General features: G+C 38.4%; 1 protein-coding gene across 6 annotated transcripts in view; it reads right to left on the bottom strand.

The window, feature by feature from the left end:
- The window catches only part of UTRN (utrophin), a 334,555-nt gene that overhangs the window by 116,482 nt on the left and 204,327 nt on the right, over positions 1-13,746 (bottom strand). The window contains exon 1 of one of the 6 annotated variants that reach the window (XM_079299178.1): positions 3,257-4,092. The exons of the other annotated variants lie outside the window; for them this stretch is intronic. Coding sequence (XP_079155304.1) covers positions 3,257-3,307 — 51 coding nt within the window. The 5' untranslated portion in view covers positions 3,308-4,092. Of the gene's footprint in view, positions 1-3,256; positions 4,093-13,746 lie in introns of those variants that run through there. 6 annotated transcript variants of the gene reach the window in all.

The raw sequence follows: 13,746 nt of genomic DNA, 5'->3' as shown, positions 1-13,746 counted from the left end.
CTACATCCTTTTAATATCCAGGTACAAGCCATCTGTTGTGGTTTTCAAAACACATGTTTCTCTTAAAAGGAATTAGTGGGGTTGAAATTGACTCTTCATAAATGAAAATCAGTTGAAAAATTGCATTTTCCCTAGCAAAAGTTACCCCCAGGCTATTTTGCCAGAACAGTTTTTACTTCTTCCACCCAATACAGATTGTGCTTGTATGTGGAACCAGTGCACAGAATTGCAAGTCCCATGAAAATGATTGCCCCTTGCCTTCACCGACAACATCCAAGTCAGCAAAGACACAGTTACAGAAATGCTGCACTTTCAAAGGTCAGGAATAAATGTGATGACTGCTCAAAGTACCTGCAGAAAAATCTTCCAGCTGGAACAGCTGTAAGAAAAATGTCAGTGCCAACCAAAGGACACAACTGCACACCACAGACAAAAGGCAGAACACAGTTCTTTGAGGTCTCACAGCAGGTAGCAAAGGAATGGACTTTTTTTTTATTTTTATAGCAGATTGTTTATTTATCTCGAACCAGGTACATTTTTCCTGCTGCCAACTGCCTCTGGGAACTGCTGCGGCAGATATTCCTTTTAGCCTCTGCTTTACCTGGAACTTTTAACTTTCTGATGACTCTTAAGGAAGGAATAAGAATTAGGGAATAACAGAGGTGCATGAAAGTGGCCATTGTGAAAGGGAAACTGGACTTTTATTGGTCTCAGCCTTAAAATACTGGGGGTAGCTGAAAAAATGAGATACTCGTGTAAAAAGATGGCTAAAAAAAAACAAACCAACCTCATCTCATTCCAGGAAGTGTCTTCTCTGATGTCAGAGTACAGTCATGCCTTTAGAGAGGCTCATCCCATCTGCTGTTAAGCAATCTATTTACAATGAATTCACATTCAGAAGTAGCAGTATACATTGAAAACTTATAGGTAGAATTGCCATTATCTTAAATCCACCAGTGCCAGAGGTGTATAAAGATGGACATTAAACCTCTTTCAAGTGTCATACACAGACCATATTGGATATCACTACAGCCACTGTGACTATAGTGCAAGATCAAAGCAATTTGCTGCAGATATGACCAAAATGTATTGGCTACTTCAACTCTCAGATATTTTATGAAGAAGAAAACAGAATGTTTTTTGGGGGAAAACCCATTTTGGAACATTTTTCACTTCTAATTTTCAAAGGCTAGTATTTGCAAGAGCCTTGTACCAACCAAACAAGTTTCTAAAAAGTTGACTTGACTAGCACTTGAGCCTCTTGGATAGTACCATAAGAGGTGACATATGGTGTAGTTAAAGATTCATTTTATCACAAGAACGATGATGCACTTACATGAAGGCTGAGAACACCACATTGCCTTCAACAACCTCTGTGGCTCTGTTGCATGGCATAGACTCAACATCTGAGGGGCACCATAAATGTGTTAATACTAATTCCAGCAGTCACATAATTATGACTGAACAAAGCCAAAGCAGCCCTGCCTACTGCAGTGTAATGTGACTCCGCTTTTGGATAGGAAGGGAGTGTCGTGCAAGCTTCTGCAAATGCCATCTGGCTTCTGCATTGCCACCACAGTAACAGCACTCATAATTCTCTCTGTAGAACATATATTAATGAATCCAGAGAGCTGAAAGTAGCTTACAAGCCAGGATCACTGTCATAATGCTGTTTCTCCTGGCAGCTAACACCTCAGGAAGGACAGGATGGGCGTGTGGGGAATCATAAAAGAGACAGATGAAGCAGGGGAGGAGGGAAGTTTGCTTTTAAAAAAAAAAAAAAAAAAAAAGGAAAGGGACAGGAAAAAAAACCCCTACACTTGCTAAAATTTTAGAATTTGTGATCAAAGTCCATCAAGTAAAATGTTAACTTTTTCCACCACCAGAATACCATTTTATGTTGCTTTACAAATTTCAGCACAGTAGACAAAATTTCACAGCAAGCTTCAAGTTAAAAAGTACAACAGAGCTGTGAGACCTCTAAGTTTTGGGTTTGGTGAGAATTGTTATGATGAATTTCTTTAAGATAAACACTGGAATATTCAAAGTCACAGGGGAGGGCCTCGAGTTTGCAAATGTCAGGGCTTGTATGATTCATAAAATATGAGAATGACTGTTATAAGGTTATAAACTTCTCTCTTAATGAAGTCATGAAGCATCTCAGAGTCTGGCATGTGTCCCTATCTTCACAGGCTACCACAGCAGCAGCTACAAGAGATGAGTGAAGCCTAGATGACAGATTGGGAGCATGACAGCAACCTATACAGCGAAGAAATCAGATCACAAATGCTTTTACTGTTACTCTTAGCTACTTTTGAAAGTAGCATATTGGCTGGATGTTGAATAGCCCCTGTCTCAAGTACACTTGTCCCTGATAAACAAAACTGGTAAACTGGTAACTACTGAGAAGAACAACACCGGTCTACATTTTAAAAGAACTCCTTGAAGTTTAGAAAAACACAGAATCAGGCTTTACAAACTACTCTCCTACCATGGGACCACATTTTTAAGTTGTTTTATCTTAATTTGTAAATAAACTACTTTGCATTTTGTTACGTACTGTGATCTTGCAGGATACAGGAAGTTTGTATGGTAAAAAAAGACAAAGCAAATCTAACAGTGGTTACAAACATGCAAGCAAGGTTTCACTAGAAGTGCTGACAAATTGATGAAAACAATCTGTTCTTTAGCATTCTCATGTTTCTTGCTCATCAGCACAACCACTGCAAAGCCAAACCTCCTGCCTTTAAGCATTACTGCTACCAAACAACCTGATAAGAGTAACTAGGTGGAATACAAGAACAGATGAAACAGTGGGAGAGTAGCATATTCATTGGAAATAATTCTACTTATAAATGCCATCAGGAGATCTTCCAATTCAACTAAAATAACACTCAACTAAATTCAAAAGTAAACTCCAGGGCACTTAGTTTATGTCAATAGTGGAACAAGGTCACAGGCAGTCAACCTATAATGACTTGACTAAGCCCAAATTGTTCTTCATTTGGTTTGGAATTAAAAATTAATTAATTAAAAATGCCCACAATCAGAAGACATGCTTTAAAAGCAATCTTGTAAGACCTGAAATGATAAAGATAAGCAACGTTAGATTTCCATAAACAGAGTACACATGAGGACATAAAACAGCAACACAGAAAACCTTAGTTAAACATCAACCTGCCTTTTTATTTACTGTGCAATTTTCAAAGGCATACAGAGCCTTTTTCAAAGGCACATGTGCAAGTTCCTATCATACCTTTTCAAATTTTGTCAGCAACTCACGTAAGCTGAAGGTCAGGCCAATCATCTTTTTGTCCCGAAGCCTACATTTTCCTGGTACATCCTCCAAGCCAAGTCTATAGCCTTGACAAAGTTTATCTCTTTTTGCACCTAGGCAGTCTCAAAATCCTCCAAGCGCTGCAGTGCGTGTCCCCCTCCTGGGAACAGTTCCCACAGTGCCATCGTCACAGTTCCCGTGTCCCTGCTCCTTCCCGTGGGCTGGGCACCCGGGGCGAGCCGCTGGCACTGGGTGCTGCTCCTTGCAGGGCTGACCTGACCTCATGGCACTGGGGGGATCTCCTTGGCTCCACACCTCTCCCAGGAGCGCCTCCAGCTCACCTCAGCAATGGCCTGCAGGATACAAGTGCTTCTGGCAGGCCACAAGCACAGTGTTTGGTCTCAGAGACCCTGAGTGAGAGAAGCTATAACCTGCTGGTATATGACAGGTGGAGAGGACAAACACGTCCTTCCATGTTCCTCCATTCAAGGCAAAAAAAAAAAATCTTCAGAGAAATTTCTGTCTTTAGAAAGCACCAAAAACCACCTTCTCAGACAAGTTAAAATAGAATGAGACACACTTCATCCTAGGTGACACGGTGGCGTGACCAGACAGAAGGTCATCTCTCCTCTGCCTTTCTCAGAGCCAGCACCATAGGCTGGTGCTGCTGTGGCAGTGATCAGGCACCTCCAGCCTCTTCGCTTCGCCCAGGAGATGCTGCACCACACAAAAGCCAAGGCCCATTAGAACTCCTCTAAAAAGCAACTTCCTTTGTGTAAGCAAAAAAGTAATCCAGCAAAGGATCCTGCTGAAACATCCAAAGCCTTCGCTGGGGATCTCGTCCTTTGGTGCCGCCTGCTCTGACAGCCGTGTGGTAATCTATCCCCGGCATTTGTTTATTATTGTAATCAGCATCCTCCCTTCCAGCAGCCCTGGTGCTGCTCTGAAGCCAAGCACACTCCCCCTTCCTGGAGGCCTCCCCGCTGGAACACCACCTCCACCCCTGGGGCTGCAGAAAGCCCAGACCAAAGCCCCTCACTCGCCCCTTTTCCTTCCCCTCGAAGGGAAGGGTGGCTGCTCAGTCCCTGAGCAAGCTTTGGAGCTGGAAAAGCAGCCAGTGCTGCACAAAGCCACCCCGGGCCGGGGCTGCCCAGGAGGGCACGCTCCGCCAGCCAGATTGTTTTCCATATGAGCCCGCGGGAAACCCGACACCCCACGGGTGGCTGTGAGGAAATCATTCCATTTCCAGCCATTCCCACTGGAAACCCCGCGTGCATGTGAAGGCCTGCTTAAGCTGCTATTAATGCCTTCCGCACAAACACACATTACTCAACCACCAAAACCAGATTCGGGAACAGTTGCCAGCAAGTCAGCAAATGTATAATTAAAACCAAACCAGCAACCCATCACTTACGAAACCCGTTACAACTAATTCTCCTATGAACACATTGGGTATCACGTGTTGCTTTTACTTTTATTTTATTTCACCCAACCATCATATAAAGTACCAATGAATTCACCAGTAGCAAAACTGTCTCTAAGATTATTCTGAGCTAGTGGATTATACTGGTATATCTGGTATGGGTTGGGATTTTAAAAATAACTCTGAAGGGGGGAAAAAAAAATATTGGCATTAGCAGGATTTTTACTTGGTTTATTTGTACTTTGCCTCCTGTCTGTATGTTTTATGTGAACATATTACACAAACTGCAGAAGTGCTTGCAAAATAAACTCAGGAAAGTTTTCCAAAGGTGACAGAACTAAAACAGCTTTATAGCCCATATAACAGATCAGCTTAAACAGTCTAAATTTATTCTACTGCTTCTGCAAGCAAAAAGCCTATTCATCATGTTCACATACTATTCACTTCCAAATTAACTACTTACAGAAGGAAAAATTACACATTAGAGTGAAAAAGTAAGCCATTCTGCAAGAAATATAACTAGAATCACTGTTTGAGAATCTCCTTTCTTCTCCTCAAGACAAAGTTTAGATCCTATTCCCCTGCACACCAAGGCTTTCTGCTGCTCTAGAAGAAAAAACCCTTGCAAACCAGAAATGAACAGACTTCAGAGAGGTTAGTGCATATAAATAAAAATGTGTCAGACTGGATTATAATGAAACTTCATAACTCCAGGACTGAATCCAAATGCACAACATTAATTTTATGTTTGGTCTCAGCCTTCATATTTAGATAACTTGTTTTCCAATTTTCATTTGTCATTAAAAAAATCATGCATCCTAGATCTTTCAGCACTACTAGATGCAAATGAAATACTCTCTATGTTGAATAGGTACCATTTTGCATAACTTTATAAAAGGTTATCAAATATTTACATATATAAGCAATGCTGGACCAAGGCTTCCAGCAAAACAGCTTTGAAAAGTACACTAAATAATGACTTTTTCAGTTGCTTTCTCACATAAAAGCACACTGCATGCAGTATTTGAGAAATTCTGAATATGCAGAGGACAAAATAAATGAAATAAGCTCTACATTGACACATATTTAATGTAGCCTCTGCACAGACAGCAGTTTTGTAGATATGACAATATTAGATCATAAGCTCCAAAAATACAATATACATTTTAAGACAGCTTTAAATTAGTTATTGCTACTGAAGTTTAAGTTTTCTTGATCAACTTCATCATAATTTTCTTTAAATATAGCTCTGGGTACACTATTGGCAACAAAAATGCAAATTTTGTACTGGAAACTACAGTTACTACACAGATGAAATATTTGAATTCTAGAGGCCGAAGAAATTCACATTCTGAGAGTTTAAGCTCTCACAGAAATACATAACCTACAGCTGAAAAGCACACCACCACTGTAACAAAGCATCCTTCCAAAGTGCTTTGTAGATACCAAGATTCACAACTGGGAATTTAAGACACCAGAAACAACGTAGAGCTGCAGATTAGGCACAGCGAAGTATTTTGTTACTTTTGGTATTAGACTAGTTTGGTGCATTTTCTCATGTGTCTTAAATAAAACTGGATAAAAAAACCCAACCAAACAGCCTTTTATATTTATTAGCAATGTTACCAATGGCAGCCTGCAAAATGCAAGGACCATCAAAAGATAAGCACTTCTATCAAAAGTAGGAAAATGATGGTCAGCACAGCAGCCTGTGACACTACTACAGTCACATCTGCTGGAAACTGTTTTCAGGCATGGGTTCTGCAGTGCACACCCCACAAATCCAGGCTTAAGAGCCTCATCTTTTAGCAAGGCACAATGCAGAGATTATAAAACTAACAGCAGAATTTTACAACACAAACCTTATTACTGCAAAGAATTAACTAAAACCCCTTACTTTTATCAAGTATAAATCCAGAAGCAACTGAATGTTAAGATACTTCCAGTGAACCAGCAAAATCAATGAAATAAAAACTAGGTAAGGAGAAAAAAAGTTACTCCAATTCTACTTGAAATAAAAATACCTGATCAACTTGGAATGATCCTCTAAAGTTCAATTTCAGGAAAGATAAAAATCTCTTACACTTTACTGTGTGAAACAACATTAACATGTATACAATAAAGAATTTGCTTCACTCTTGGATGACGTGCAAAATATGCAAGAAAACTGCCATGCTAAAACCAAGTGATTTTGGAATATAAACTAAAAAAGGGAAAATTTTTTTTTAACTTTTTCTAGCAGAGAAATGGAAAAATAAAGACCAGCAAGAACCTTAACAGTAAATAAATGAGGTTGTTTATACTAGGAGCATACATACATCTTGTGTGACTCACAACAGCAAGTAATGACAACAGAAAGATGAAAAGAATAGTGTTGCCTTGTGTGACTCAGATGTAAAGGGCACAGAGGTCAATGAGTGGTTACAGCAAGTCAATACATCCTGTTTTCACTCAAGACATGCAGCTTCAGGCAGGAACACGAAAAATCCAGCAGTTCAAAAGCACCTGCCTTGAAAAATATCTGATGTCAATCTGGTCAGACCAGGAGGGGAGATGCCCTCTCCCTGGCCAGCATTTACAATACAGAGTTAATACATTGCTCCAGCAAGGTCAGTCCTATACTGAGGCTTATTATCAATTCAACCCAACATAAAGGTTTCAATTAAGCAGAGGTTCACTGATAACCTCTGCCAAAAGTCAAATCACTCATGCAACATAGAACCCCAAGGACTAGAAATTCATCAGGACAAATGGACAGGTCAAATTCTTAAAATAAAGAGCTACAAGAGGCAGGATAAGACAAAAGTAACATAAATATGATTGCCAAAATAACCAGTTAATTATCTGTTACAGGGGTGATTGCAATGCAGATCATGAATTACATGGAAGTTCCTAGAGCTTAGAGCAAGGCACTACAAACCATTGGATTTGTCTTTTTTTTCCCCTCAATGACTAAAGGTATTGGCTTGCCTTGGGAGATATTTTTACAAGGATCAACCAGCCACATTCAGTGGTTTACCCTGTGCGATATCTGCCACGTTCAATGTCAGAGTTCTGCATTAGGAAGCAGAGATAGACTGTGGCCTTCCTGAAACAAATGAGACAAGGCTTTAAATCTCAAGAATAAAATTTGGTAACATTCCAGATGTAGTCTTCATGACAGGCCATGACACTGTCATGAAAGATTTCGGGAGGACTGGGTGGTTTAGTGGTGGGCTTTTATGCTCTCTTAACTTGTTTGGACACAGCTTCCAGCTTTAAGAATCAACCATTATTTCATAAAGGTTTAGACTTATAAGTAAACTGTTGTGTTCTCTGAACTTCCCAGAAGAACCCAGCCATAAAAGCAGAATATACTCAAAAAAAGAAGGAAGTATCTCACACTGGGAGTATACCAAAAAGAAAACAGATGTCAAAGGGAAGTATGGAGAAAAAGTATCACCATGGCATCTATTTCATGAATAGAGCATTACAAACTTTACTGAATGAGAGACTGAGATTTAAATTCAATTTATGGTATTGGCCATGAAGATTTTAACCCTGACCCTAAATGACAGAATGGAGGAGGCAGCAGAAAGTATGGATGAAATCTGGCTTTTATGCCAAGCAGGAACTCCGTCATTGGGTGCTACTTTCTAGTTCGTATTGGTGACTAAATAAAATGTTTCTATTTAACAGCTGTCTATAAAGACTTCACTGGGGAAGTCTCCTTCTAAAACTGTAAGTTGCCTTTCCTCCTTGTTTCCCATCTTCAGGTATAAAGACACTAGTGCTTGCTTGCAATAATCACACTGGAAATCAGAAAGTGTCAGGGCACCTTGTGGTCTGTCCTAAATACCCTTTTTAATGCTGTTCTCTTTGCACAAAAATGAAGCAAACATTATTTTAGATGTACTTATTCACATTTTTATTTGAAAGTGGGTGACTGCCTAGTGGTGATATAACATGCCAAAGCAACACATCCAAAAAAATATTCTAAACCCTGCATTAACCCACACCCAGAGTAAATATCCAGTTTCTCAAATTTGAGTAATGGGACTTCCAGTATTTTGGCCCAATCTGAAAAATGTTTACCTTAAAAATTTTCTTGGCTGTAATGAAAACAGTTTTATAACTTTCTGACAGCTTAGCACAATAACAGCCTCATTAAATCCATGCATATTATACATCTTTAAGAGATTTTTCTACAATAAGGGCTAATTTATATATTTATTACTTAGTAAAGGGTACCCATCTCTCAAGATACTAAAACTGATCAATGAAAAGATGACTAATTTAGTAGTTTTTAGACAAGTACTCAATCCAAGTAGTGGAAAGACCACAAAAATTATATTTTCATTTCGTTTATAATAAATAATTTATAGAGCATCTTAAATTCTACAGCATTAATTCAGTATCTGTGGATTAAAATCTCATTCAAGTAATATACTGCAGTTTCCACTTACTTCACTTCTTAGCAATAGCATTAAACTCAAGTGTCAAACATGGATTCAGGTCCATTTCAGTTATCCCGTGTAATTTATCATCTCGCCACACTCCAAGGTTAAGTACCTTCTGACTCAGCCCATATATTATGCCCTGTGACATTATCTTGCACGAAGAAGAAGTATTCCCTGGATCTAGTTGATTTGGGGATTTTATGATCTTTTTGAAAGCCACTGGGAATGGGAATGGGACTCTCCCAATCCAATGAAAATTCTATTTGCAGCAATAAAAATATGCTTCAGCTGTAAGCTGTTCAACAATCAACTTTTCTGTATTTGAATATTAGCTAGGCATTTTAGGAGTTAAAAGCAATGTAGTTGATAGGATTTCAAGTAGCTTCTTGCCTCTGAAGTGAGTATCCTTCAAACATTTACCAAGAAATGTGCTTCTGTACCAACTTTAACATGACACAAGAAAAGAACAGTAAGAAAGCTACTCCTGGGAGTTTAGCAAGTGGCCATCTACTAACAGCTTCTATCAAACCACAGAAGGTCTATTTCCTCATCAAGCAAGAAATACCAAAGCATACCATTGCAATTTACCAAAAGGTGAAGGTTTTGTTTGTTTTCAAAGTTCACTAAAACCAACCAATGACCCTGGACTACAGGGATGTTCTGCTAGCATCTATTTTAAATCTTTTTATGCTGTTGAAACTGCATCAAAGCAGCAACCCACAGTGCTTCATTACCAAACTGAGCTTTTGCCACGAATGGGGAAAAAAAGAGCATCTGATGGGAGGTTTATTTCATAAGCCTTATGATTGATACAAGGACAACCTTGTCTTCATCTAAATTAATATTCAAACCATGGAATTAAACCTTAAAAACTGGTTTTAGGATCAGGGTCTAAGTGATGCAATGCAGTAAGAGTATTCTTTCTTCTCATTAACTGTGTAATGATCCTCCAACTCTACAGTTAGATAAATTAAATGAATAAATTATATCCCTGTGTCTCCACTGAACATATGAAGAGAACAGAATTTTAATTTTTTTTTTTTTTTAACTGAACAAGTTAGTACTTATTAAATCAGTAAGTGTCACAGGTAATAAAAGCCCTAAAAGTCTAAGCTCTGATCAACATCAACAAATACTCAATGCTGTTAAGAGATTATATTTTGTTATTATATTTTGTAGCCAACACAACTGGCAAAAATCATACTCACATTCATTGTCTAGAACTCAAGCACATGCAAGGAAAATATGCAGAAGTGACAGTTCTGCTATTCATGTATTTTTATATGCATATGCAATCAGAAACTAATTAATATTACTTTAACAGTGAGACAAAATCAAAACACTAATGCAACACCTGCAAGGTAAAGTTTAGTTTAAAGGTAAAGTAGAAATTGCAGAAATTAGTTTAAAAATACTTTTGTTTCTGAGTAAAAAGGAGTTTCCAAAGCAATTAGAAAGCACTACAGAAAGAAGGTACAAGCCTCCTCTGAAGTCCTTTGGAATTTAAGAACAGTAAATGAAAGACTTGACTTATCAGAAGGCATCAAGGAAGCCAATCATATGTTTCTAGACTAATTACATTAATTTCATTAATATTATATTTATTAACATTAAAGCTACCAACAACCATTATCCAAGCTTTTCACATAATGCTGCTGATCTTTCTGGCATCTCACACAGGAAGAAGTGCTCTCCACTGCAATGTCTGAATAAGACCTACAGCCTTTGTTTCACACATTGTTTTGGTCTCTCACCTCCCTCACTTTTCCCCCTGCCCTATATTCAGTCTGTGAAATTATTCCTAGCATTTACCAGAGTAAGAAATTAATGTAGTCTCAGTAAGAAGTACTCACTTACATATACCTCCCAAAACCACACCATGCAGCTCTTATTTTGTTTCTTTTAAGACAGGGGGAAGTCATTTCTTGTGTGCTTATGTACAGTTCCTTAGCAGGAGGCAAGCAAAGCTCAGAAAGCACGGGGAACACACACTGTGCAGACAGGAGGCTGTCCCCACATTCATGCAGAGAGACTCACAACTTGCTCCTAATGCAACTGCTCTAAGTATGCTTTTCTTTCAAAATACCCCATCTGATTTAAGTTATTGAGCACTAAACTGAATTTCCACACAGATTTATAATCTTAATGCATTCTGTGTCATTTTGCTAACTGAAAGCTCTCATAGTGATCTTATCACCGGCCTTTTGACAAAAGCAAAGAGCATTTACAATTGAAATTATGATAATATAATATTTATTCTTGAAATAAAATGTAAGTTGCATTATCCATAACTGCAGCTTTTGCTCTGGTTTGAACAAGAAGCTTATTTAAATACAACGTGCCTAAGGCTTCCACTTTATTAGAGGCTACTATGCAGGAAATAAATATGTTTTCCAAATTTATTCAGACAGAGCTTTCATTGTCTAATGTTAGTCAGAAGCTCAATTTCCATTGAATTATTAAATGCTTTTACTCTCGTCTAACTCTAATTTAAAACCAAGGAATACACCTACTTTTAAGAAACACCCAAATTTGTGCTGGAGGAAGGAAGCTGAAGATCTGCACACAGAAGCCTAAAGTGAAGGTTAGAGTCAGCTTCACAAGGGCACAAGAGCATAGGATCACCTCACAGCATTTGCAACTCAATGATTCTTGACTTTTCATTAGGCAGTAAATTCTTGAAAGGATTTTGGGTTTCCTTGGTATTTTTGCTCCCCCAAAAAAAAAAAAATTACTGGCACTGAAAAATCTGGTCAGCATAAAGGAAAATTTGAGGAAATTAATTTTAAAAACATCCACTGCTTTACATTAATTCATACTGAGTTATTAAAAAAATTGTAACACTGAAAACTTAGAGTAGCAATTCCTGAGGATTCAGATAAATACTGTTTAATTCTAGGCACTAGAAACAAAAAGTACACCTGGCAATCAGAAGAAATATAATAGTCAATGTAACACCTGCTGAAGAAATATAACAGTTCATTGCATGTGTACTAGCACTTCATTCAGGTTGGGTCCATGTATGAGCAAATTCTGTTGGCCTTTCTGCATGCTTAAAGTCCCAACAAGGGGAGAAGGAGGAGAGAACCACATACAATAAAACAGAACAGAATAAGAATTCCTAATAAGTTGTGAGGGTGGTAAAACCCAAGGCATATTCATGCCTATGTTGAATAAATAATTATTAAAATGGATTTTCAGAGGACCAGCACAGACGAGTAGGAGTAAGTGCCCTGGTAAGGCATGGCAGGTGAGCACACCCATTTTAAACACACTGATTTAAACAGATGTGAAAGGCAGAGGCACTGGCTCAGTGCATTCCCCTCATCTGTGGAACACAGCTGGATGAAGACTAAGAACTGACTATTCCAGAGGAATATGCATTCCCAGAACAAATCCTTTCTGCTGCTACATTTTCCATTTGAGAAGTTTGTGCCTAGTCAGCCATTTAGTGATAATGTGAAAAAGGTTCAACATGGCAAAAGGTAACTCACTGTAAAATATGCAAAATGAAGAAACAAAGAAAAGAGAAACCAATAAAAATTAAATTTAAACAAGAAATAAAGCAAAATTAAAAAAAAAAAAGGCATACCTAAAGCCTATTCAGCTAAAAAGCTGGGTGTCCTTGGTATATGTAGTAAAATCAAGTGATAAAAAACAGGGCAGAAAGGCACAAGCCAATGTGCAAGCTGCCTCTCTCTAAAACCCTTCTTCACCACATGTTGCTGGTCTTGCAAAAACACTGTTAAATGTGACTTGTTCAACATATGGAACAGTATTACTATTTCAGAGCTACTTTAAGAAGAGCAGCAAAAAACCCCTCAAACTGACTGCATGCTACAAGATGAAACCTATGCCCTTTGAGCCTTAGCCATTGCTTCCTTGATAAGCAAAAAGGGCTATCCTGAGACACCAGCCTGAAATGGGTTCTTTAGGTCATTGGCATTTCCCACTGGTACTGCCATCACAGACCAACTCTAAACTACCCTGAAACGTCTCAGTAACTACAACGAATAAAAAATATTCATGCTTGTGCATAAATGGTTTCCTCTTCCCTCAGTGCTTTTCATTCATACATTGTAAGAGAGCATGCAAGGAGCAAACAAATTGGTAAAAGAGCAGATTTGTATAAAAAAAATTGGATCATCTGTCAAGGATGCCAAGTACTTGCAGCAACCCTTGAGACTGTGGAACCTTAAAGGCAATAGGCTTCTCAGCAAAGCCCAGTATTCATACAACTAAAGCTAAAGCAAACATGAGTAAAAGCTTGCCTGCAAGGAAATGAAGCCCATCAAAGAATAGCATTCTATAGCTCCAAAAAGTCACTGTAAATGACAAATACTTCTTTTTGTGTCAGATGCTTTCAAAACCAAAGAATCCTCAACTGTTATTACTCCAACAACACCTGCTAAAGGAATCTCTCACCTGTAACTACCTTGTGCATTTTCCTCCACCACTTGATAAAAGCCATATTTTCTGACATCACATCTCCCTTGAGAAGGAGCATTATGGTATCTTTGGGTACCCCACATAAGAAACACATGAATTTGAAACTGAATGAAGTAGTTTGGAGCTCATATTTGGGTCTTACTGAAATTACAACAACA

Source organism: Erithacus rubecula, assembly GCF_903797595.1.
Source record: "Erithacus rubecula genome assembly, chromosome: 2".
In the NCBI taxonomy this organism is placed as follows: domain Eukaryota; kingdom Metazoa; phylum Chordata; class Aves; order Passeriformes; family Muscicapidae; genus Erithacus; species Erithacus rubecula.
The sequence above is the reverse complement of the archived record's forward strand: the minus strand, read 5'-3'. Positions and strand labels throughout refer to the sequence as shown.